Source organism: Dromiciops gliroides, chromosome 1, assembly GCF_019393635.1.
Source record: "Dromiciops gliroides isolate mDroGli1 chromosome 1, mDroGli1.pri, whole genome shotgun sequence".
Taxonomy (NCBI): domain Eukaryota; kingdom Metazoa; phylum Chordata; class Mammalia; order Microbiotheria; family Microbiotheriidae; genus Dromiciops; species Dromiciops gliroides.
The window spans coordinates 336,352,762-336,377,176 of NC_057861.1; the positions used below are offsets into that span (position 1 = coordinate 336,352,762).

The following is a 24,415-nucleotide window of genomic DNA, read 5'->3' on the forward strand; positions in this document are numbered from 1 at the left end:
GTATCCTAGAATCTAGCCTATATTTTCACTGGTCATTTTTACTACAAGAACTGGCAACATGATACAGGAAAGTGGAGTGGTTTTTCAGTTGCTGCCTCCTGGAAACGCACTGTGTGTTATACCAACACACAGACCAGCCCTCAGTCATGTGTCATTCTCTGAGAACATTACAAGCCCTGGTATTGGCCTTTTTGTGATTCTAAGAAAGTCCCTTACTTCTGCCTTTCTTTTGCCTCTGTTCTTTCCTTCTTTTTAATATGCTTCATTATCCTTTTCATTTTTTACCTTTAAAAATATTTTTCTTATTTTTTTCCTAGTCCTTTTTGTAGTTTGGCTAGCCATTCTTTGACTTGGTTAACAACATTTCATTTTTCTGTCCAAACCTATGAAAGCTGTCATGATGATCAAATTAAATTATGATGTGAAAACATGCTAAAAAGTACACATAAACTTATGTACAAAAAAGTGTCCATATATGTATGCTTTATATGGATCAGTGTGCATTGGTAGAAAGCATTTCCACATTGAGTTCCTTAAATTGATGGAATCACAAAGGGTAGGGGGGAAAGTGCATATATATTTGTGTGTGTGTGTGTGTGTGTATACATATACACATTTGATATAAATAATATATGAATGTAAGACATTAATTGTCAACTGTTTACTGTTTTATACTCTTTCATATTTAATCCATCATTTCCCTTTCATTTCTATATATATATATATATATATATATTTTTTTTTTTTTTTGGTGAGGCAATTGGGGTTAAGTGACTTGCCCAGGGTCACACAGCTAGTAAGTGTTAAGTGTCTGAGGCTGGATTTGAACTCAGGTCTCCTGAATCCAGGGCCGGTGCTCTATCCACTGTGCCACCTAGCTGACCTTATTTCTATCTTTGATTTTTTTGTTTCCATCTTTGGCTTTGTGTATGAGCTAATGCAGCCCAAACTCCCCCTCTTCCCCTTCCTTTATCCTTCCCTACTCTCTTCATATAGAAGGGTTAATTCTTCTGTACTTGCTTTGCAGAAATATGGCAAGGGGGAACAACAAGGAATCCCTAATAAAAAGGTGCTCAGCAAATTGTTAATGTCTTTTTTTTTTGTATCTTTCATCTATATTTTCCTTCCCATTCCTAATTTTTATATGAAATGCCTTTAAAATTTTTATTACTGATTTTATCTTACCTTCTGTCCTCCTTGCTCTGTAGCTTTTTGCAATTAGAAATTAAAATTATCCTCCCTATGGTTTTTTTCCATCCTTCCTAAACAAAATAAAGGAAATTCTCCAAAAAACTTCCACTTAAGAAACTAAAAGTTGAGCTTCACTGCCCTCCAGTGGATAATATAGTACCATTTTAGGGAGACACAGTGTTGTTCTAGTGGACAAAGCCAGGAAAACCCTGGTTCACACACCAGCTGTGACACATACTGATTAAGTGACAATAGTTACCTTCTCAGTGCTTTAGATGACTAAGAGTATAAGCTGCAAAGAAGGAGCCAGCCTACATTGGAAAAGGGAGGTTTTCTCACCTGGGGGTTCCCTATACTGATGAAGTCAAAATTCCAGCCCCTCTTCCCCATTATATTAAAGAAACCAGACCTACTATGTGCAAAGCAGTATGTACTTTACTACTATTATATTGCATTCTTCTTCATGTAAGATGCTGCTATGATCCAGTTTAGCTGACTTGGTTAGAACATTCCATTTATGAGATCAGAAGATTGTAGGCCATTTGGGTTTTTTCCCATAGCCAATTGTCCAACTTTTTTGATCACTTTCAAAAAATGTAGTAAAAAAGACTATATTAGTTCATTTGTCTGAATTGTCTTAGTTGTGGATTTATGCATTTAATAAAATGCATCGATATTTTCTGTTTTTCACAGAGTAAAAGCTACTTCAGGCTTATGTGAATCTGAACTACAAGGAAGAGCACATTTTCAAGGAGGTATAATTTTTACATATCCATTATTTTATTTTAGGAAACAGAGCAAATATGTTTTTAATTGTTCTCCTTCACCCTTTTTGCAGACATAGAGACTCTTTTATCATGCACATTTCTGCTCTATGGTTTTCTACAATTTTCTTATATTATTGCATAATAATTGCATGTAACTGGATTTTTGGGGGGTGGGAGGGAGGGTGAAAAGACAATGGTTCTATTTAAGTTTCTATGGGGCAGGGAGACTTCCTTCCCAGTCTTTGAAGTGGATAATTAATTATTACTGCTACATATGGTGACCTTCATATTTATTAATAGTTTGAGACGTTAAGTAGTACTAGAAATTAAGTGTATTTCTGATTGCTCAGAATGGGGGTGCGGAACGCTGTTAAGAAAAGAGTGCAGGCAATGACATTTTCTTCCCTCTGAACTTTTATAGTCAAGAATAATGGAGAAAATGGTGTTTCTGTATTCAAAGTACAAGCAAATGATGATCACTGGGTCTGGGTACAAGCCAACACTCAACTTCTCTACAGGAGTGGTTGTTCTGACTATCTCCTAAATCCACAGACAGTGGCAAAGTAAGTATGTTTGGTGTCTTTAAGTATACTGATTAGAATTGGCAGGTGTTTCCACACATCTCAGTAATTCTCCCGTGCACTTGATAGCTATACATACATTTAGATTTCAGGGCCAAAGACCCATAAATGGATAAATGAGTGGATGAGTAATCTCCAAGTGTGACTAAGTCCAAGAGAGGGCAGAAGGATTAACAAATTCACTCATCTTCCCAAAAGGAGTTTTTTGTTTGTTTAACAAAAACTTTTCACCTTTATTACTGCCCTTAGTAAATGGATCTATTACCTCCCTAGAGTGAAATTCAAATGCATTTGTGGAAAGACAAACACATTTTCATTTACTCATTTGTATATATTTCATTTGTACTTGTCAGGAACCTTTGAAGAAGCAGGCTGCTAAAAACCTGGGCCCTTCAACTCAGCATATATTTAAGTGCCTTCTAAATGTGAGAAAGGGAGCTATATAGCCTCAAAGCCAGGAACGTTTGGGTTTAAGTCCTGACTGTTTAAACCTGGAAGAGTAACTTTATATCAAAGAAACAACTCTAAGACTATGAATTGAAGAGAGAGTGTTGACCTACATTGGTAGAGTTTCCTTATCCTGTAGTTCCTCTTACCAGTAAAATCACAGTTTCTGGAAAAGGCTTGTGACACTTGGTTTGAGTCATGAAGGAAGCCAAAGAGGCAGAGGTAGATGGGCCCTCCAAAACTGTTCTTCCTGTCTGCCCTTGACCTTGTTCCAGTCTATGAGCCTAAAATATTAGGCTACATCTCCCAACTTAGAGTTCCATGATTTCTGATCACGACCTGACATCATGACTCTTCTTCGGTGTTCCTGATCGTGGTTTTAAAACTATTAATTATTAAATCATTTTAACTTAATTTTAAAACTATTAATTTAAAAACTATTAATCCTGCTGTTGTCTCTTCCAAATTTTGGCTTGGCAACCTGATTCTGAACGTGTGGGTAGCTGATCTCACTCTTAATGTTTTTCATGTCCTAGCTATCGACCTCTTCACTTCAGTAGGACTTCACTCTCAGACCTCACATAGCACTAATGCCCTTACCATGCAGTGTTGTGTACCTGTACAGGTCTCTTACGCTTACTAGACTGGAAGCACTTTGAGGGCAGATTAGCTAACATTTGAACCTTATAACAATTGGAATGATGCCACCTGCTGGAGACTTAGCTCCACCATGAGAAGAAGGCCTCTGAGGGCAAGGCCATGCGGCTTTTCTTTGGCATCAGGAAGTGACGTTTGCTTGTGGGAGGAAGAAGGGGAGAGGCTGAAGCTCTGGGTCTCTTTCACCAGGACTCTCATGGAGAATAGAGCAGAACTGTAGTTCACCTAGATAGATAGATGAATCTAGGCCTTTCTCTTTTTCTTCACCAAATTCTTGTTCTCCTTAATAAATGCTTAAAAGTCTAACTCTTGCTAAAGCTTATAATTTATTGGCGACCACTCATTAGATACTTTAGACAGACTAGCTAGAATTTTATCCCTCTTACAACCTCCAACCCTCACCCCAGCACAGAGTTCCACCGGAAGTTCCACAGGAAGTACAGGTTTGTCAGGATGCACTTTATCCCAGTTCTAATTACCACATTAACCCCTGCCTAATATCTGCCCATGATTCCTATTTGCTCCCCAAGCATTGATTTCGTATACCTTGGACTTAGACCCTTTCAGTTAACTCCACCACATTCTCTTTCTTAGCCATCTTTTAATGGTAATGGTGCAATAGTGCAGCCTTTTGAGAGAGAAGTATAAACTCAAGCATAATTTATGAACTATGTTATATGTTTCCCCTGTTATTATCATTAATCACTGGCTTTTTCACCTCCAGTCTCACATTTCCAACTGCCCATTGGTCATCTCAAACTGGATGATCTTTGGATATCTAAACTAAACTGAGCTCATCACTGTAACATCTCTCACATGTGCTCCTTTCTCTCCTCTGACACTGTATCCACCCTGGCACAGGCCCTCATCACATAATACCTGGATTATTTCAAGAACTTGCTGGTGGATCTACTTGTTGCAAGTCTCACCACTCCCATCCGTTTGTCACTCAGCTGTCAAAGTGATCTTCCCAAAACATAGGTCCAGTCATGTCACCTTCCCTCCCCACTGAGGAAACTCTGGTAGCTCCCTCTCTGCCTCCAAAATCAATGATGAAATACTTTGGAGTTCAAACCTGCCCTGCCCCTTTTTAGTCTGCTTGTGCTCGCTCCCACCTCCCCGTATATTTAGGGACACTAGTTTCCTGACTGTTCCTCCAATAAGATGTTCCATCTCCTGACACCAGGCATTTTCACTGATTGTCTTTGTACTTGGTCTGTGCTCCTCCTGGTCCCTGCCTCCTGGCTACCTTTAAACCCAGATAAAGTCCCATATAGCCTTTCCATAATCCTCTTAATCCAAGTGTCTTCCCTAGGTTGATTATCTCCAGTTTCTCCTTCATTTATCTTGTTATCACATAATTGTTTGCCTATCTTCTTTCCCATCAGAATGTGAGCTCCTTGAGAGCAAGGTCTCTTTTATCCCTAACATTTAGCATGGTGCCTGGCACATAGTGGGTACTTAATACATTTCTATTGACTGCTGTTTACATACTTCTCTACTTAGAAAATAGATTCTTTCCAGTCGATTTGATTCTATGAAAATTTTTCACATTGACTTTCATTTTTCCAATGACTTCCCCACAGGAAATAGATAAGAAAATCAAATGTGGCAGATGTAGCAAAGACTTCGGGCCAAGGACATTCACTATGCCCAAACATAGTGTGGTCTTTCCCAGTGTTCTACTCTTTCCATCATAGAACATTCAATTTTATCAAAGTTGTAAAACATGATTTTCATAATTATTAATTGTGCACTTTCATGTGTGTATATTAATTTGATTTCTAATTTATCACTATCACAAAATTTTAATCCTGTGTCTTAGATTACTGTATTATCAACTAATATGTACAAGCATGAAAATACCTAAACACACAAAAAGGAAAGTCACTTATTTACATTATTGAGGTTGAAATTTTTGTAATTATTGTGGGGCTCAACACTTTGATACACAACATCTACTTAGAATGTTCATACTGCCTTTCTATGTTGTTTGCCTGTAAAGTTTAAGTATCTCCACGTATCTTTTTCTTATCCAGTCTCATTTTTCCTTGTTCATATTTTTGACTAATCATTCAAACATGACCCCAAAGGGATCACTACCCATTTTAGCAGCACACAGAATGTTTTTATACCAGTTGGAATGTGCTATTTTTCAGCCAGTTTGATGATATGAAAATATGCAATTTGTTCATGGTGATGGAATTGTTATCATATCTAGTTCCAGCATTTGCCAGGATGAACATTTGCTATTGATTGATTTCAAAATCAGTGATTCAACAAGAGCTTCTGCTACATACAAAGCATTAGAAATACTGGGTCCAACTTTGTAATCGATCAACAAGTATTTATTAAGTGCTAATTATGTAGGAGGAGTTATGCTAAGTACTAGAAATGCAAAGAAAGGCAAAAACTCAACAAGTAAATAAATAGGCATATAGATGATATATACAGAGTAGAAGGAAGTTAACCTTAGAAGACATGGTTACTTTTCAAATGGGAAGTTAATGAAATATAATATGAAGAAAGCATATAGTTTAACACCTAATTACATTACTATATAATGCTGTTATGTTAAGTAATATTGCCCAATGGATAGTGCACTGACCTTGGAGGCAGGAAGACCGAGCTCAGATCTTGCCTCTGACATTGAAAAGCTGTGTGAAAGACAACTCATTTCATCTCTCCATTGGGTTACTCTTTCCAGGTAGTGTCTTAGGAAACTCTCCAAAACTGTAAGTTTACAGAAGAGTTGCCAGGGTATAGTGCAGAGGGATTTTCCATTCCTGGACATTCCCTACATCAGTGAAATCACAGATTCAGAATGTTTTTAAAAAGTTTTTATAGAAAATGGTGTCTTATTTATAAATTGTTTCATTTGTGCATGTCATAATGTCTTATCCCTAATTTGACTGTAAGTTCTTTGTGGGCAAGTGCTATATCTTACATTTCTTTTAGATCCCATAGTGCATAAAACAAAATAGGTACTAGATAAACTCCCACTGATTGATTTATTGGCATTGGGGACAATTGTAGGAAACTTTCTTGCTTGTTTTTTGAGATCTGCATTTAAAGACAGTTTTAAAATGAACAGCACGGGGGCTGCTAGGTGGTGCAGTTGATAGAGTACTGGCCCTGGAGTCAGGAGGACCTGAGTTCAAATCCAGCCTCAGACACTTGACACTTACTAGCTGTGTGACCCTTGGCAAGTCACTCAACCCCAATTGCCTCACTAAAAAAAATAAAATAAAACAAAATAAAATGAACAGCATCAACTGAATTCCTTTCTATCATCTAATGACTCATTTCTTTCTATTATTAGCAATAGGGAAGAGGAAGAACATCTGAAGATGCCAGGCAGCACAACCAGTGGGAAAGGACGAAGAGAAGCTCTAATGTATAATTGTTCCATCGAAACACTGGGACCCATGAAGCATCTGAATTGGACAGCAGAAAAACATGATCAGGATGGTGTGAAACTGAAGTTTGAGCCAAATAAAACTGACAAATGTTTTTTACAAGAAGAGGCCCTAAGTTCTTGCATGCCCTATCCAGGTGTCCAAAACACATGTAATACAAACAGTATTTCTACCTTCAGAAGTTCATCCAGTTCTCAACCTATGAATTCACCCATAAGTGCCTACCCCAACCGAATAATCAGGCCTTTCTATAATGGAGATCAAAGTCATTTAAACCCTCCGACCAGTTGCCATCCCCATCAAGGTGGGATGGAAAATTGCCAATCCTGTCCAGGCTTTCAGCATCTTGCTATGGGGAGCTATGCTTCAGAAAATGTTAAATTGCAAAGTGCATTAATACCCCCAGAAACTCTATACAATCAAATGTTACCTTTAGATATACCCATCAAAATGGAAAATGATTCTGATTCTGATAATGGAATCGATGGCTACCCCATTTCACAAAACCAGGTGTGGCTAGGGGAAAACAGTATGGTCAAGAGACATCTTATTGGTTTCCCTAACAGGGTGCATTTTAAAACAGAACCAGATTTCAGCGAGCACTTGTCTCCTTGTGAAAACCCCAAGCATTATGCATATCCCCCTCACCATGGACAGTGTGTTGTGAGCACCCATCCCAACAATAGAGCCATCAGTAGATCCGGTAAAGAGATTGCATCATTTTACCCACCAAACTGTGCCTATCTGGAACGCATGCATGGCCTACAAGATACAGAATACTACAACCACTTGTACAGTCCCAGCTCAACAAATATGAAGGGACATACTGAGCACCAGCCTTATAAGCTACAGTGTGATTTTAAAGCTCCTGGAATGGTCCAGATGATCAAGCGTGAACCTTTGGATTCTCCTCCATGGGCTGGTCATGGCCAGAGTGGTGTTCAAGTGATTTTTCCTAAAAATGCCTTATCAACCCTGATGCCTCATAAAGCTACAGAATGCACATTCTTACAATAGTCTCGTAGCCATTTCTAACATGTTTTTAAAAAGCTGTGCCTATTTTTCAAAGTGGTGTCCAACATTTTCAAATGTATTCCCTCCAACTCATGGGTTGGCTTGAAACGTTTGTTCTGAGTTTGGAGGCCTGCCAAAGAATGAATTTCCTTGATATGACACACTTAGGTTGTCATATTATGTTTGAAGCCATTTTTAAAATGTGGTCTTCTTTGCAGTGTTGCACGATTTCAGTTCTGTTTCATATCAGAATGCCAGGTATTAAGAATGCTTAAATCTGTGTGGTCTTAAGTACAAAATATATATCCGTGTTTTCTTTGAAGTATTAGAACTAGTGCTAAAAGATAGAGAGCTGGATCTCTTCTGAATGGCCATGTTTTCTTCTATATACAAACAAAAAAGCCACTTCTCAGTTACCTATGATTATTGGACAGTGGCAACATGGAAAACTCAAATACTTTTAGTCAGTGGATTTGAACTCTTTCCATACCGACCTTTTCCTAATAACATTTCTTTGAGTTCACTGATTCTGTTTCTTTTTGTTTTCTCTGGCTATCCCCCTGGTAGCAATACCAAGTAAGCACCAAGAAAAGGTGGGCACAAAGAGAAGCAAAAGACTTGGAAAGATAGGACTAACCGGGCGGTGAGGCCTTGAAGGACAGTTTATTGTATTTTAAAATAACTTTGAGCTCTATTCCTGGAAGTGATTTGTGATATTCAGAAGGATCAGTATTAGGCAAAAAAGTGTTAATGAGTCATAACACTACCTTCCTTTTTGATACACAGTCACCACAAGATGGCTGATTGTTGAAAGCTTATGTGGAATGTAATAAGACAGCCAAGACTAAATGTTGTTTCAAGAAATCTATCAAGGGCTTTTAGTGGATAGCTTAAAGAGGTGTGAAAGAATAAGGTACTCTTGTTCTTATTCATAATAGAGTTTGAGGGGAAATATATTTTATCATGTTTCACAGTAGAATCTGTTACAGAATAATAAAAATGTAGACCTGTGGCACAGCATAGTGGAGAGAAGACTGGCCTTAGAGTCAGGAAGACCTGGGTTTGAGTCCTACCCCCGACACATAATGCCAGTACAACTTTGGGCAAGCCATTTAAATCTTTGTGTTGCCCCCCAAGAGTGTCAGTTACAAGTAAATAGTAGATTTGCATCAGTGGAGAGAGTTCCTTACATGGATGAAATTACTACAGGTCTGAATAGTCTAATCCTTTAGGATTCCAATCCTAATCCAAAGAAGGGCCATTAGTGATGGGATAGGTTAGTGCAATCCATGGGGTGGCATGCTGATTTTTTCAGTACTACAAGATTCTTCCCAGGGTTCATATTTTCTCTCGAGTTCAGAGTGCATGCCAAAGACCTCTGACACCCTGTAATTCAGGGTAGTTAGACCTAATATGTGAAAAAACAAAGATGGAGACTATTCAGCATGAATATGAAGGAAAAACCAAAAAAAGTGATGTTTGCATGTCTTGAGTCTTTTGTTTCTCTTGTTCACTCTTCTATTAGGGTCTGAATTGCCTATCTTTATATAATTGTAACACCCTATTCTTGAGCCTGCAAAACTGCCTCTTCATAAAAATGTAGAGCATATAGCATTTTTATGATTAATTTTATTTTGAGAATTGCAAAATACCCCCTTGAGGTAACTGGAACTGGGGCAAGTTTCAAAATCAGGGCAGGGGAATTTTTGCTCTAAAATGCCAATTAAATCCAAATCAGCTTCTATCCATTTTTCTTTTGCTCCCTCAGATTATTTTAGTGCTTGGTAACCATTCTGATGTTGAAGATTTTTATCTGAATGTATCTTCTATCATCATTTTTTTGAAAATTGCCCCCTGCCTCTCCTTGGTTTTCTAAATCAGACCCATAGGCTGACTTCATGAGCTTTAATGGTATGGTAGACTCTCATGGCCCTGGCCCCCTCCCATTCCCAGATCATAGGATCAGAGATCTTGAATTTGAAAAGACTTTAATGATCATGTAGCCCAACCCAGATTTTGACCCAGGTTCTGTGAGTCCAAATCCAGTACATTTTCCACTGTATCACAATCCCCTTTTTACACTGCAGTTTTCCCTTCACTGGGAGCATTAAACTTCACTCAGGGATGCAGGCTATGACAGAATTGCTTTCCCTTGTTACTAGTGTTCATAGTGAGCTTTTCTCACATCTTCTCTGATACCAGATTGTAGGACAACAGAAGCTGTGAGTTCTATTGGTTCTTGTTCACCAAAGGCCTTTTGGCAGATCTTCCTACCGCAGCCCTTGAAGTTTTGATGAATCAGGTCCCCAAGGTCAACCTTATGATAGAGTATAATAGTATAATTTGAGTGTGCATTGAGGGAAGGCTCTCTACCATGAGCCTCTACAGTTGCTTGAGTTAACATCACTTGTAACTCACTCCTTTCTGTTGGATCTTATCCTTTCCCTTTGGTATTTTCAAAAGAAAATGATCCTAGGAGAAGTAGCACAGAAAATCCCTACCATCTTGATTTTAATGTATAGATCATATTACTTTCCTTTGTATCTCACAGACCAAGGCAGCCATGGAGTACTGGGTACCTGGGAAAAGGGAGGAAGATGCTAAAGTGAAGGTTTAGTTATAGAGGAATACAGAAAAGGGAAAAAGAAACTTCTCCTACTCCAAAATTTTACCTAGAGCCAGTCCTGCATCCCTATAACTATCTCTTTATTTTGATTACAAAACATATATTAGTGTCTCTTGGAGAGCTTCAGCCCCCCAAATCTAAAGGCTAGAGTATAGGCACAGTTGCCCAGGGGCAAAACTAGGAGCATTGGGTGCAAGTGGCAGAGACTACATTTCAGGCTTGAAAACCTTTCTTACCAGTAGAGCTGTCCAAAAGTGCAGTAGGAGGTACCTAGAGGTAGTAGTTTTGCTTTCATTATTGAGGCTTCACATGAAGGTTGGATAATCATTTATGAGGGAGGCATTCTTCCTTGATGTAGACTATATGGTCCCCAAGGTTCCTTCCAGCTCAAAAGATTCTATGATCTTGGGTTCCGACTTTCCTTCTTTTGTCTAAAAACCTTAGTTCCTGATGTTTGGAAAATCTAGTTGGATAGGTCCTAATCATAACTGAACTTTCTTTTAAAAATGGTATTTGGGGGCAGCTAGGTGGCGCAGTGGATAGAGCACCGGCCCTGGAGTCAGGAGGACCTAAGTTCAAATCCGGCCTCAGACACTTAACACTTACTAGCTGTGTGACCCTGGGCAAGTCACTTAACCCCAATTGCCTTGCCAAAAAAAAAAACACCAAACTGGTATTTGAACTTGAATTTCCTACATTTGCCTCCTGCCTGGATTTTCCTCTCCTTGTTCCTGATTGCCACCGTTCTTACATTATTTATCTATTGTACCTGAAATGTAAGGCTACAAGCCTCTTCCTTGATAGTTTTGTAAACTGGCATAAATGAGCTAACAGATGTGATAGTTCTTTGAAAAGCTAAAAAGTTCTACATAAGTACAAAATATTATTAGTGTTTTGGAATACTTAGGAGTAACATGAACAACAACATGCTGTACTTCGGGAAAAAATGAACTATTTTCAGAAAATCCATTTCAGATTTTCAGGCAGCAACAAGGTACTTGAAAACATCTGAAATCTTATCCCCGGAACAAGTTCTGCTGTTGAATGAAACACATGTTTCTGCAGCCTAGGTAATAATCAGCCCTCTTAGCCAGGGCAACCAAACAAGATGCTCATTGAGAAAAGCCAGCCTCAAGGGAGCTGACATTTTCAGCATAAGCACTTTGTTCTTTGTACTACAGCCTAGCTTTGAAAATGGAGTCTAGAAGATGAAAAATCAGTCATTTCCACTTTCAAAAAATGTGTTTTCTGTGGTACCAATTTCAGGTTTGTCTTTTTCTGTTTAATATCATTTTTACAATACATGTCTGAAAAAATTATAATCCATTGTAATAGTAATGAGGAAATGGGGTGAAGAAGGGAGATCAATGACATGTGTATTTTATATTTTAGCATTTTCTTCTAGAAGGAAAAGTTTCATGATAAAGGCTGTTTATTGCTCAAGTTAAAAAAAAAAACTGGTGCACTATTATGTAACTTTTTTGTAGTATTTTCCACCGCTTTTAGAAAGCTTTCAATTGTATTTCTGAGACTGATTTGCATTGAATTCTTAATGCCAATGTAAAATAAAGCTTTTGTTAATATGTTTACCTAAAATGGAAATATATAAATAATTTTCTAAAAAGATCTATTTAGTTTCTTTTAAAGTGTTTGTTGAGTGATTGAAAGACCAAAATAGCCTCAAAGTACCAAATAGCATATGTAGTAACTTCAGAAATACTGTCACTGAGGACATTGATGAGCTCGGAACTCATAGGGGTGGGAGCAGAGCAGTAAAGGCCCTAGAGACTAGGCCATATGTGGAAGCATCTGGGGCCATTTAGTCTGGAGGAGAGAAGACTTGGTGATGACATGCTAGCTGTCTTCAGATATTTGAAGGGCTGTATGTGGAAAGGATTCTATTTGGCCCTAGAAGGCAGAACTAGGAATAGTGGATTGAAGTTGCAGAGAGGCAACTGAAAATTGGAGCTGTTGGTAAAAGGGATGGGCTGCCAGTGGGGTTAATGCTTTCTTTATCACAGGAGGTATAGTGAGGGCTGGATGACCACTTCTCAGGAATAGTGTAGAAAGTAGAGCAGGGTTTCTTACCATTTGTGTGTCATGGACTTCTTTGTCAGTCAAATGAAACCTCAGAATGATTTTAAATACATAAAATCACATGGGATTAGAAGGGAAATGGGTTTTATTGAAATACAGTTATCAGGGGGCAGCTAGGTGGCACGGTGGATAAAACACCTGCCCTGGATTCAGGAAGACATGAGTTCAAATCTGGCCTCAGACACTTGACACTAGCTGTGTGACCCTGGGCAAGTCATTTAACCCTCATTACCCCACCCAAAAGAGAGAGAGAAAAATACAGTCATCAAAATATTAAAAAATGAACTTAGACCCAGATGGTTTCTCCATTTCCATAATTCTGAAATTAAAAAAAAAAAGAAACTTGTCGTTCTACTCTGCAATTTCGCAGTCATTGCCCATAGAACGTTGTCTTCACAGGTAATCCAGGGAAGGAGAATTTTGGTTTTAGGACCAATGGTAAGTTTAATGCAATGGAAAGGGCATGGGGTGAGAAGTTAAGGGAGCTTAGTTCTTTAGCTGTCACCTAGTCAAATTACTTTGGACAAACCACCTACTTTCTTGGAACCTGTTTCCTCAGCTTTATTATAGGGATATTAATACTTACCCTAACAAGTTCACAGGGTAGCTGTGAGTTTGCATGATATAATGAGTGTGAAAATTCATTGAAAATTCTTAAATTGTTGTTATGGTTCCTACTCTCTAGAGTTACATTAATGTGGCATTAGTGCCATGGAAGGATTAATGGCAGAAGTTCATGCTCCCACTTATGTATCTCCCTGACCTGTGTGACTGCAGGTAAGTTACTTAATATATAGCCAACTTAGTTTCATCATTTACAAAGTGAAAGGATTGTTGCAAAGGGCTGAAGGTACTTGGCCAGGGTTACACAGGTAGTGACCAGCAGAGGTGGGATTGAAACCTTGGCAGTATGACTCCAAATGCAGTGCCCTTTCCATTGTTATTGAACACAATCAGCTGGATATTTGCCTCAGTTCTTCTTTTGCCTTTGTGTTTAAAACAGGGCTTAGAGGAATATAGACCTAAGTGGGTAGATTTCCTACAGACTAAATACTATAAAAATCCTAAATCCCTAAGTTCTCATAGTTAGAGTACTTGGTATTAGATTGAAGAAGGTGATTCTCGACAATTCACCAGGAATGGTAGACTGGAAAAAGCTGTGCATTTATAATTAGAGATCCTAGATTTCAAGCCTGATTCTTTCATTTTCTACCTATATGATTTTGGGCTATTCACCTCTTGAGTTACAATATATGACAGTATATGATTAAGTATCAAAATAAATGTTATAGGCTATAAGTATTCAGAGGAGGGGAGATTTGCCACTTGTAGAGGTCAAGGCAGGAGACGTGGGATTTGAGACGGATGCTAAAGGATTTGGATGGGCAGTGTTGGGGGAAGCATGCCAGGATGAAAAGCAAAAATAGAGACTTTTGACAGACAATGAGACTAGATTGACTAAAGTAGATCTGAATAGTGGTAGAAAATTCTAGATAGGCAGTGGAGGGGGGCACGGATACAGAATTCTTTGAATGCCAAACTGAGAAATTAAGATTTAATTTTGTCAACAAAAGGAAGTCAGAGTTTTATCAGCAGAGGAGTAACATTACAAAGTTGCTATTTAGCAATATTAAATCTGGTTGTGGTGCATAGTGTAGTTTTGTGGGGCAAAAGTGGAGGCAAAGAGTCCAACTAAACTATTCTGGTTATCTAGTCATGAGGTGAAAGAATCCTTGACTAAGAAGGTAGTGGTAGTGGGAGAATGAAAAGGAAAGGACATATATGGAAGCTATGAAAAAAATATTGATTTTACTGGATTCCTACTAGCTTCTTAGCTTTTACCAAGAAAATATATTCTGTCCTTTATATATAGCCTTTGATTAGGCAATAAAACTACAATATGATGTCTGAATTTTTAAAATTCCTTTTGTTTCAACTGCCATTCTTCCCCAAACACTCCAATCCAGCCCTGTAGTCTATCTTGCTTAACCCAACCTTCTGTATATAACAAGTGGCCTAGGAAAAGCATTGAAACAGGGGAAAGGTAGGAAGGAAATATTCCGAGCACTCTGCTAGGTGAGATATAAAGTCTAAATAAGACACAGCACCTGTCCATATGCAACTCACATCTAGTAGGGGATGGGCACTATGACACCCAAGTTACTAAAATACAAAACAATATATAACGGAAACTTCCCACTCTACCCTAAGGAAGCTAGGTGGCAAACTGGATAGAGTGCTGGCCTTGGAGTCAGGAAGACCTGGGTTCAAATCCAACCTGGGACATTTACTAGCTGTGTGACCCTATGCGATCCCTGTTTGCCTCAACTATAAAATAGGGATAATAAGAGCATCTTCCTGGCAGGGTTGTTGTGAGGATTAAAGGAAATATTTGTAAAGCACTTGTACCAGGTGCTGACATGTAGTAGGTGCTATATAAATTCTCATTCCCTTCCCTCTGCATCACATTCTGCTTTGGTTCAATACAGAAGAATGAAAATATGAAGTCATTTTGAGCCCTCATGTAGTACAGATGCTACTTCTACACCTGGGGAGTCACCAGAAATAAAATAATGGAGTAACTCATTGAATAATGCCAACAAAACATGATCAACAGGAAAACTCAATAGAGTCGTGGTGAGCAAGAGATGTGGAGGGGGGCAGAGCGGAGTGACGGGGAGGGCAGGACAAGGGATGAGGACACATTGGAAAACAGGGATTCCCAGCAGTCTGGCGAAGCCTATGAACTCCTCAAAATATATTGGGGTTTTTTGGTTTTTTTGTTTGTTTGTTTGTTTGTTTTTTTGCGGGGCAATGGGGGTTAAGTGACTTGCCCAGGGTCACACAGCTAGTAAGTCAAGTGTCTGAGGCCGGATTTGAACTCAGGTACTCCTGAATCCAAGGCCAGTGCTTTATCCACTATGCCACCTAGCTGCCCCAATATATTGTTTTTAAGCGCATAAAATAAAATACATAGGATTGCAAAGGAAACCACCTTCCCTCTGTTAATTTCCTATTTATCCTGCATAGCTGCAGGCTTGCTATATATGTTTGCAGTTTATCTTGAGGGCAGGGACTGTATTTTGGCTTTTTTTGCATCCCTTGCGCTTTGCACAGTTCCTGGCACTCAATAGGTGCTTAATAAATGTTTATTGATTGATACTGAAATAGAGTTATCAAAAAATATATATTTTAGAAACCAAGTTCACGGACCCCAGATTAAGAACACAGGGCTTGCTCTAAAGACAGCAGAGGGAGGTCTCCTTTGAACAGTCCCCTCTGCTAAGGAAATGTATATGTTGAGGTTGTATTCAAACTTTTTGAAACTCTTATTAATAAACTCTTATTAGTAAAAAAAAGTTTGAATATAACCTCAATATGTATATTTCCTTAGTTATGAATGAATGCTATGCATGCATATTAATAATTATGAACATTATAAAACAAAAAATAGAAATTAAGATGAAATAATTTAAATTTTTATGAAGGATTAAAAATCCATTTCCTGTCTTGTTAAGAATATAATATCATATTAATGAGTGTTATTAATATATTGAAAGTAGTGGGGTTTGTGCTTCATCATTCTCTTTAAAATCTTGGTAAAAATTATTGTCCTGCAGCAATTCAGGAGATCTAGTTTCACTTTATTTTCATACTTAGTTTTAATAATTGTCATAGCTGAAAAAGATATCTCACAAAGATATTTTGGACCAAATGAAAGAAGCTTGTCACTGAGTACATACCAAATCATGGTACACATTTTTCAGTCCCATCTACCAATTGTGGAAAGGATTTTGTTGAAATTGGGTTTGTAAATCTTCATCCTCCTTAGTGTGAATCAGTTGTTCTTGTAAGCTAATTGGAAGGTGATGCATTTTTGTATTTTTTTCATAAGTGGGTTCAAAACTCACCAAAAGCCTTCATTTGGAAGATGTTAAAAAATAGGTTAGAAAATTATGTTGCTAAGGTGGCCATGTGTTAGTTTTTCATAAATACAAGCTTATTTTGTGGTCAATGAAAGATCCCAGAGGAGAAGGTGGTCAAAAGAAGGATCAGAATTGAGAAAAATGCATCAGAATTTACTATTAAGACATCATTGGTTGGGGCAGCTAGGTGGCACAGTGGATACCGGCCCTGGATTCAGGAGTACCTGAGTTCAAATCCAGCCTCAGACACTTGACACTTACTAGCTCTGTGACCCTGGGCAAGTCACATAACCCCCATTGCCCCGCAAAAAAACAAAAAAACAAAAAAGAGACGTCATTGGTATTCTCCTCCTGGGCTTTATAATTACTTCCTCTGCTCAAATCTCTCTTACCCTTTGGTGCAAATGGTGGTACACACAACTCCAAGAGGAGGAAGTTCTTCAAAGTCAAAGTGAATGAGTTTCTCACTAGGGAACTGGCTAAGGATGGCTGTTCTGGGGCGGAGCTGTGAGTCACCCCAATCATGATGGAAATCATCTTGGTTGGTAGGACTCAGAACGTGCCCTTTGAGAAAGGTTACCAGATGGGTGAACCGACAGCTGTAGTTCTGAAGTTTGACTTCCTTGAAGAAGGTTTAGAGCTGTGTGCTGAGAAAATGGCCACTAGAGGTCTCTGTACTATTGCCAAGCAAAATCCTGCTTTAGAAGCTTCTGGGAGGTCTCTGCACAGATCTTCCTGTGGCATCCTCAGCTTCTTTATGGAGAGTATGGTGAAAGGATGCAAGGTGGTGGTTTCTGCCAGAGACCAGGTCTAAGTCCATGAAGTTTGTGGATGGCTCTGTATGCTACTATATTGACATTGCCGTGCTTCACATCCTCCTCAGACAGGCTTTAAAGTAAAAAATCATGTTGCCCTAGTAACCAAGTGGCAAGATTGGCCCCAAGAAACCCCTACCTGATGATATGAGGATCATAGAGCCCAAGGATGAGATTCTTTTTACCACCCCCATCTCAGAGCAGAAGGGTAGGAAGCTGGAACAAACAGTATAGTATGCCTCAGTCACTCCCCACTACAGAACAGGATTCAGTAACACTTGGAATGATATGCCCAAAGGTCTTCTATAAGTTTTTTTTAAAAATCCTTTAAAAAACAAAACAAAAATATACCATTGGTAACTTTAAAGAGAGCAGTTTTATTTGAGTGATGACTCAAGAATGACTGGTATTGAGGGCCAGGAAAACTAGAAGCACAGTGGTAGTCTTCACAGACATATGGAAGTTCAGAAAAGGGATAGGTTTGTAGGGAGAGATACTGTAATGAGCTCTGTGGTACCAATTATATCCCATGCATGCCTAATAATCCTGTGCATCTTAATCTTTCCCACCAAAAATGAAAGGGGGGATTGGGACTCTTATAAAGTCACTGCCCAAGAGGACAGATCTCTGCAGTAGCCATGAAGCACTACTGGGAGCAAAGTTTGGAGAAAATGAGGGGGTAGAATTTTGTGTGGGCTGAAAATATAGTTCTGATACCTAAATCAGAGAAGGATAAAGCATAGAACTATAGACCAATATCTTTAATGAATATTGATTCAAAAAATTTAAGTAAAATCTTGTTCAATAGACGGTATCAATTCTTCTAATAAATCATTATAGCCAAGTTGTATTTATACTAGGATTTATGTAGGTAGGTATGTATGTGTATGTAAATATATATAATGTTTATATATTTGTACTATATATTTATACATATATACCAATATATACTATATATACATATATCAATTTATGTTTATACCAGGTTGAACATTAAGAAAACAATAAACATAATTATATTAAAAACAAAAACATCTAAACCCACATGATTATCTCAAAAGGTGTAGAAAAAGTCTTTGAGAAAGTACCACAATCATTCACACTAAAACAAACCAAAACCTAAGTAAAGGCTTAGGGGGATCTTTTAAAAATATAATTTATAGGGGCAGCTAGGTGGCACTGGCCCTGGATTCAGGCGGACCGGAGTTCAAATCCAGCCTCAGATACTTGACACTAGCTGTGTGACCTTGGGCAAGTCACTTAACCTTCACTGCCCCACTATATATATATATATATAATTTATAAAACCAGAAGTAAACATCATATACAAAGGGGATACACTAGAAGCTTTCCCAACAATTACGGGAGTAAAGCAAGGATTGCCAGCGTGTTAAAATTGTATCTTGTTCTAATTCCCCTGACTACCACCTCTCCTTTCTAGTTAGTATAGTAAGTTTACAAGTAGTCAGGATAAGGTAACAATAGCAGGAAATAAGATTGCAAAGGGGAACCTAGAAGTCTTACTTGCAGATTTTCCATAGCTCACAGGAGCATAATGTACAAACTGTATCTTATAATAACTAAAGATCATATCCTGAGACTATACACTAAATCAGGGGAAGCCAGCTGGGCCTTGCTGTCAGGACTTTTTAGTTCTAAGATCAGTAACCTAAGACATCCACAGTAAGGCCAGAGGAATACCAAACATTGCTGACAATTTTGAGATGATATGGGTAAGTTAATGAAATAACCCCAAGGTAGCATACCCACATCCTATAAAAATAAGACCCTAAATTCCTACCCTCCTGCTTCCTGCCTTCAATCTGTCTGAGTCCATGCTGCTGAGTGCTCCCAATTCTAATACAAGGTTACATGAATGAATTTCTGTGCCTCTTCCCCTTCCCCATTTTCTCCCCCAGGCTGCCTGCCTTCCTCTACCACCCCATCCTCATCCCCATCCCCATGCCATCTGCCTTTGCATCCCTCCACACACCATTTGTCTCTGTACTTTCTGTGCTATTTGCCCTGGTACCCTCTGTTTCTTATTAAAGTGTGATTAAAGCATTATTTCCTGATGCCATTATGGTTTTTCTTGGCAAGTACCCAAAGAATCAGGTTTGTCTGACCCATTTAATAATTCCATATAGTAATTAGCAATTTACCCTCTCTCCCCACTATTATTTGATATAATTCTAGAAGTGCTAACAAAAACACTAAAGCAAGAGAAAAATTAAAAGCATAAATATAGGCAAAGGGGAGATAAAACCATCCCTACTTGTTATTGACATGATAGTTTACTTAGAAAATTCTAGAGAATCAGCCACCATCTGGGAAGGTGGTTTTTGTGGAGAAAGGGGAAGACACACCCATCAACTGCCAACCAGTGGCCATTCACAGGGCAAACAAGTCAGTTTAGCTAAAGCAGCAGGGGGCTCTGAGGGAGAGAAAGCATGTACCAGGCAAGTAAAAACACAACCACTTCTCTGATTGAGATGGTACAGGATCCTGAACTCAAGAACTTTTTGTAATAACAATACTTCCAGCTGAGTGCTGAAAGCCACCATCCAGGAGAGCAACCTTTGTGGAGCTACAGCCACATCTATTAAAGGTTCCAAAATATAGTTCTTGTCACCAAAATCCTTGGCATTATCAAATGATTAAATATAAGAAAGTCATATGATTTCATCAGTGGAAATAACATTAGAGAAGAGGCATTACCATCTGCTCTTTCTAAGGACAATGGGACGTTTCTATCTGACTTGCTGCTGCATTGGAAATGTGTTGTCTCCTCCATTAGAATGTGAGGTCATTGAGAGCAAAGGCTGTCTTGTTTTTCTCTTTGTATTCCTAGCACCTAGCATGATGCTTTGTACATAGTGAATGCTTAATAAATATCTTATCTACTAGCAAAGATTCTAAATAAATTAAATAGCTTCAGCAAAGTTACAGTGTACCAAAAAAATCCACAAATATTAACAGCATTTCTATATAATTATTTAAAAAATCCAGGAAGTGATCACAGAAAGGGAAATCATTAGAAATAATTACAAAAAAGCATTAAAAAACTGGGGATTGGGGCAGCTAGGTGGCGCAGTGGATAAAGCACCAGCCCTGGATTCAGGAGTACCTGAGTTCAAATCCAGCCTCAGACACTTGATACTTACTAGCTGTGTGACCCTGGGGAAGTCACTTAACCCCCACTGCCCTGCAAAAAAAAAAAAAAACCCAAAAACCAAAAAACAAAAAAACTGGGGATCAATTTACCAAAGCACATAAAATACTTGTATAGATTCAATTACAAAATGCTCCTTAAAGAAAGAACAACTTAAATACCTGCAGGAATATTAAGTACTCATAGCTGTACTATGCCAATATAATAAAAATTACAATGTTACAAAATTTAATTTATAGTTTCAATGCTGTACTAATCCATATACTTATCTAAGGCATACTTTATAGCACCCATGAAAATAATAACAAAACTCATTTGGAGAAACAAAAGATCTAGTAAATCAAGGGAAATAATGAAGAGAGGTAGAATGAAGGAAGAATAGTATTTCCAGACTTCCAATTATATTATAAAGCATTAGTCATGAAAAGACTTTGGTATTATTTAAAATATATAGTAAATCAATGGAATAGACTACACAAGGAACAACCAGAAGCAATGGAACTCAATATCCCAGTGTTTGATAAACCAGAAAACATAAATTATTTATTTAGTAAAAGAAAAATTCCTATTTGATAAAAACTTATGGGGAAATGGGAAAGCAGTCTGGCAAAAATTAGGCTTAAGCCAGCATTTTATACTATATTTCACAAAAGTTTAAAATGGATATTTATGTGACTTGAATATTAAAGATCATACCATAAAAAAGAGAAGCAGAAAAAAAGAGAAGCAAATCATAAAGCTTTTATAACTACGGGTAGGAGATATATGCTTAACTGAAAAGGACAGAGAAAGTTACAAAAAATAAAATAGATAACATTGATTATATAAAACTGGAATGCTACAGAAATAAAATGAATATAACTAGGATATCTAACAGATATCTATCTAGATGTTTATCTAAATCTAAAATATATTTAGACCTAGATAGATGACAGATAGATAGATGCCTAGACATGTTAGGTGTCATGGATACATTAATTTTGTTTATCTATCTATATATGTATATATATCATCTATTTCTCCTTGTGTATATACATATTGACAGCTACACACACACACACACACACACACACACACACACACACACACACACCTCAAAAGCCATTCCCCAATAACTAAGTGGTCAAAGGATGGAAACAAACAATTCTCAAAATAAGAACTGCAAACAACAATATGAAAGAATACTTCCATCCAACCATAAGAAAAACACAAATCAAAACAACACAGGTTTCACTTCACACCCAGTAAATTGGCAAAGATGACAAAAGATAGGGATAGTCAGTGTTGAAGCTGTGGGAAGATAGCCACACATGTATTATTGATGGAACTGAGAATCAGTAAAATCTTATATTGGAAAGCAATTTGGAATTATGCAAATAAAGTGACTAAAATGTCCATATACTTTGTCCCAGAGATCCTACTATAAGGTTTATACCTCGAGAAGGTCATTGACAAGAAGAAAGTTTCAATATATACTAAAATATTTAAAGCAGTACTTTTTGTGGCATCAAAGAATTCAAAACAAAGTAGATGCACATCAATTGGGGAATGACTAAACAAATTGTGGTAAATAAATACATTGGAATATTATTGTTGTAAGAAACAACAAATATGATGAATACAAAGAAGCCTGAAAAGATATACAGGATCTGAGGCAGTATGAAGTCAGCAGAGCCAAGAAAACAATATACTATACACATTGATCATGATACTGTAAATGGAAAGAACATCCACAACATAATGAAAAGTAAGTACTGCAAAATTACATAGAATAAGCACGACCCCAAAGAAAAGAAGTAAAAAGTAATTTCACCTCTCCCCTTTGCCAAGGTGGGAGATCTATGAATATGTTACATTGCATAGATTTTCAGACTTTTTCAATGTTGATCAATTTTGATGATCTTTTTATTTTTTTCTTTAAAATTTTCATGAATAAAAATATTTGTTATATGGCTGGGAGATAAAATACTAGAAGAAACCCTGATGATGTAAAAAAAAATAAGGCTATCAGTAGAATTTAGCAACACACATACAAAAGAGGAATTATAAAAAGTGACTGAATTCACCCTTAAGTAGAACAGTGTGAATCTATTAAGAGGATTTTAATATGTTTGATTTTCAGCACAGACTATTATGAGGGTAGTATGGTATGATGAGAAGCTCACTAAACTACTAAATAACATACAAAAGAAAGAAGATAATCTGGATTACTATCTATGAAACTTTGGGCAAGTCCCAGGTATAATGCAACTGTAGAAAACTCCAATAATTCACTTTAGAAATCATGAACAAGATGGTAGGGATATGGGTCTTAGTTTCCTCCTTTTAAAAATGAGGACCAGATGATTTCTAAGGCATCTTTCAATGTGAACTTTCTGGAATCTATGATTTAGATTGGAAACAATAAATCACACTATAAATTTCAAAACAAAAGTTTGAAATTTAGGAATGTCTGGAAGCTTGCGTAAAAGCCCATATCAATAATTATTTTTTAAATATTTCTTTTCATTAAAAATTGCATCTTCTTATTCATTGCTGCATATATCTGTAATTTCTTGTTAAACTTTTGCGTGTTTTTCAGGCCCTTGCTCTTGAAGATAATAAGACACTTCGTTTGGGTCTGCATATAGCTGCTTCAACTATTTAAAGTTCTGATTTATTAAGAAACTTTGCCAAATAATTTGTATTGGCCTCTGATTTCTGGATTTAATTTAGTATGTTTTGATCTAAAAAGCCTTGAAAAGGCTTAGTTTCTTCCACAATTAGATTTATTCTCAATTTATGCATTCCTGTATGTTTCATATTTTCTTAAGGTTGGGTACTCTTAGAGGAGTGTCTACAAATAGGAAAATTCTTCCCCAAAGATTTAATATGACACATTTAAAAAGCACTAAACACATAGTATAAAATCCATCTTTACTCTGCTCTGCTCTTTGATCCTATGATCCTGTTTTTAGAAGTTTTTGTATAAAACATTTGTGACTTTGTACAGACATTGATAGATTTATAATAGATTTATATTTGTTATGTTTATTATTATTATTATGTTATCTTATAATAAAATATATTGATATGTTTATCTTGAGCTATCAAAATAGCTTATATTTATTTCTATGAAAATCATAATTTATATGTTTCTTAATGAACTGGTTTGTACTTGAAACAATTATTCAAAGTTTTACATTACACTTCTCCTCTTGACAGTTTTAGGTGTAGCTTTTTATGGCTTAAAGATGATAAGAAAAACTGCTTGACTTGAAGATAGCTGCTTTTGTAAAAACTCAGTAGGTTAAAATAACAGAATATTTGTAATTCAAAAAGACACTGCAGAAACCATTTTTTTAAAAAAAAGGAAAACAAGCTATCACCATGGAGTGAAAACTCATCTATTGTGAAAACAAGAAATATGTTAATGAATATCTAACTACTTGTGTATACATCAGAGAGAACACAGGATTCTTTTTTAAAAAAATAAATACTTTTATTACAATAGTTCTGTGAAGTAAGAAGTGTGAGTATCATTATCTCCATTTAAAAATATAATAAACATTTTTATAAAACTTTTGAGTTCTAAATTCTATCCAATCAGAGCAATGATGGAAAACCTCAAAATAGAAAAAAAAACAACAGCATCAAAAACAAAAGAAATAGTATGGTTCATTTAGCATCTATACTCCGCAGTTCTTTTTTTTTTCCCCTGGAT

General features: G+C 37.1%; 1 protein-coding gene and 1 pseudogene across 1 annotated transcript in view; both read left to right on the top strand.

Moving 5' to 3' along the window:
• Nucleotides 1–8,079, top strand: part of AHRR (aryl-hydrocarbon receptor repressor) — a 261,401-nt gene extending 253,322 nt beyond the window's left edge. Inside the window, exons 9-11 of the mRNA XM_043978783.1 lie at nt 1,885–1,946; nt 2,380–2,521; nt 6,966–8,079. Of these exons, the coding sequence (XP_043834718.1) occupies nt 1,885–1,946; nt 2,380–2,521; nt 6,966–8,079 (1,318 nt within the window). The remainder of the gene's footprint in view (nt 1–1,884; nt 1,947–2,379; nt 2,522–6,965) is intronic.
• Nucleotides 8,080–10,639: 2,560 nt separating this feature from the next.
• LOC122748857 lies at nt 10,640–23,359 on the top strand (annotated as a pseudogene).
• Nucleotides 23,360–24,415: the final 1,056 nt, after the last annotated feature.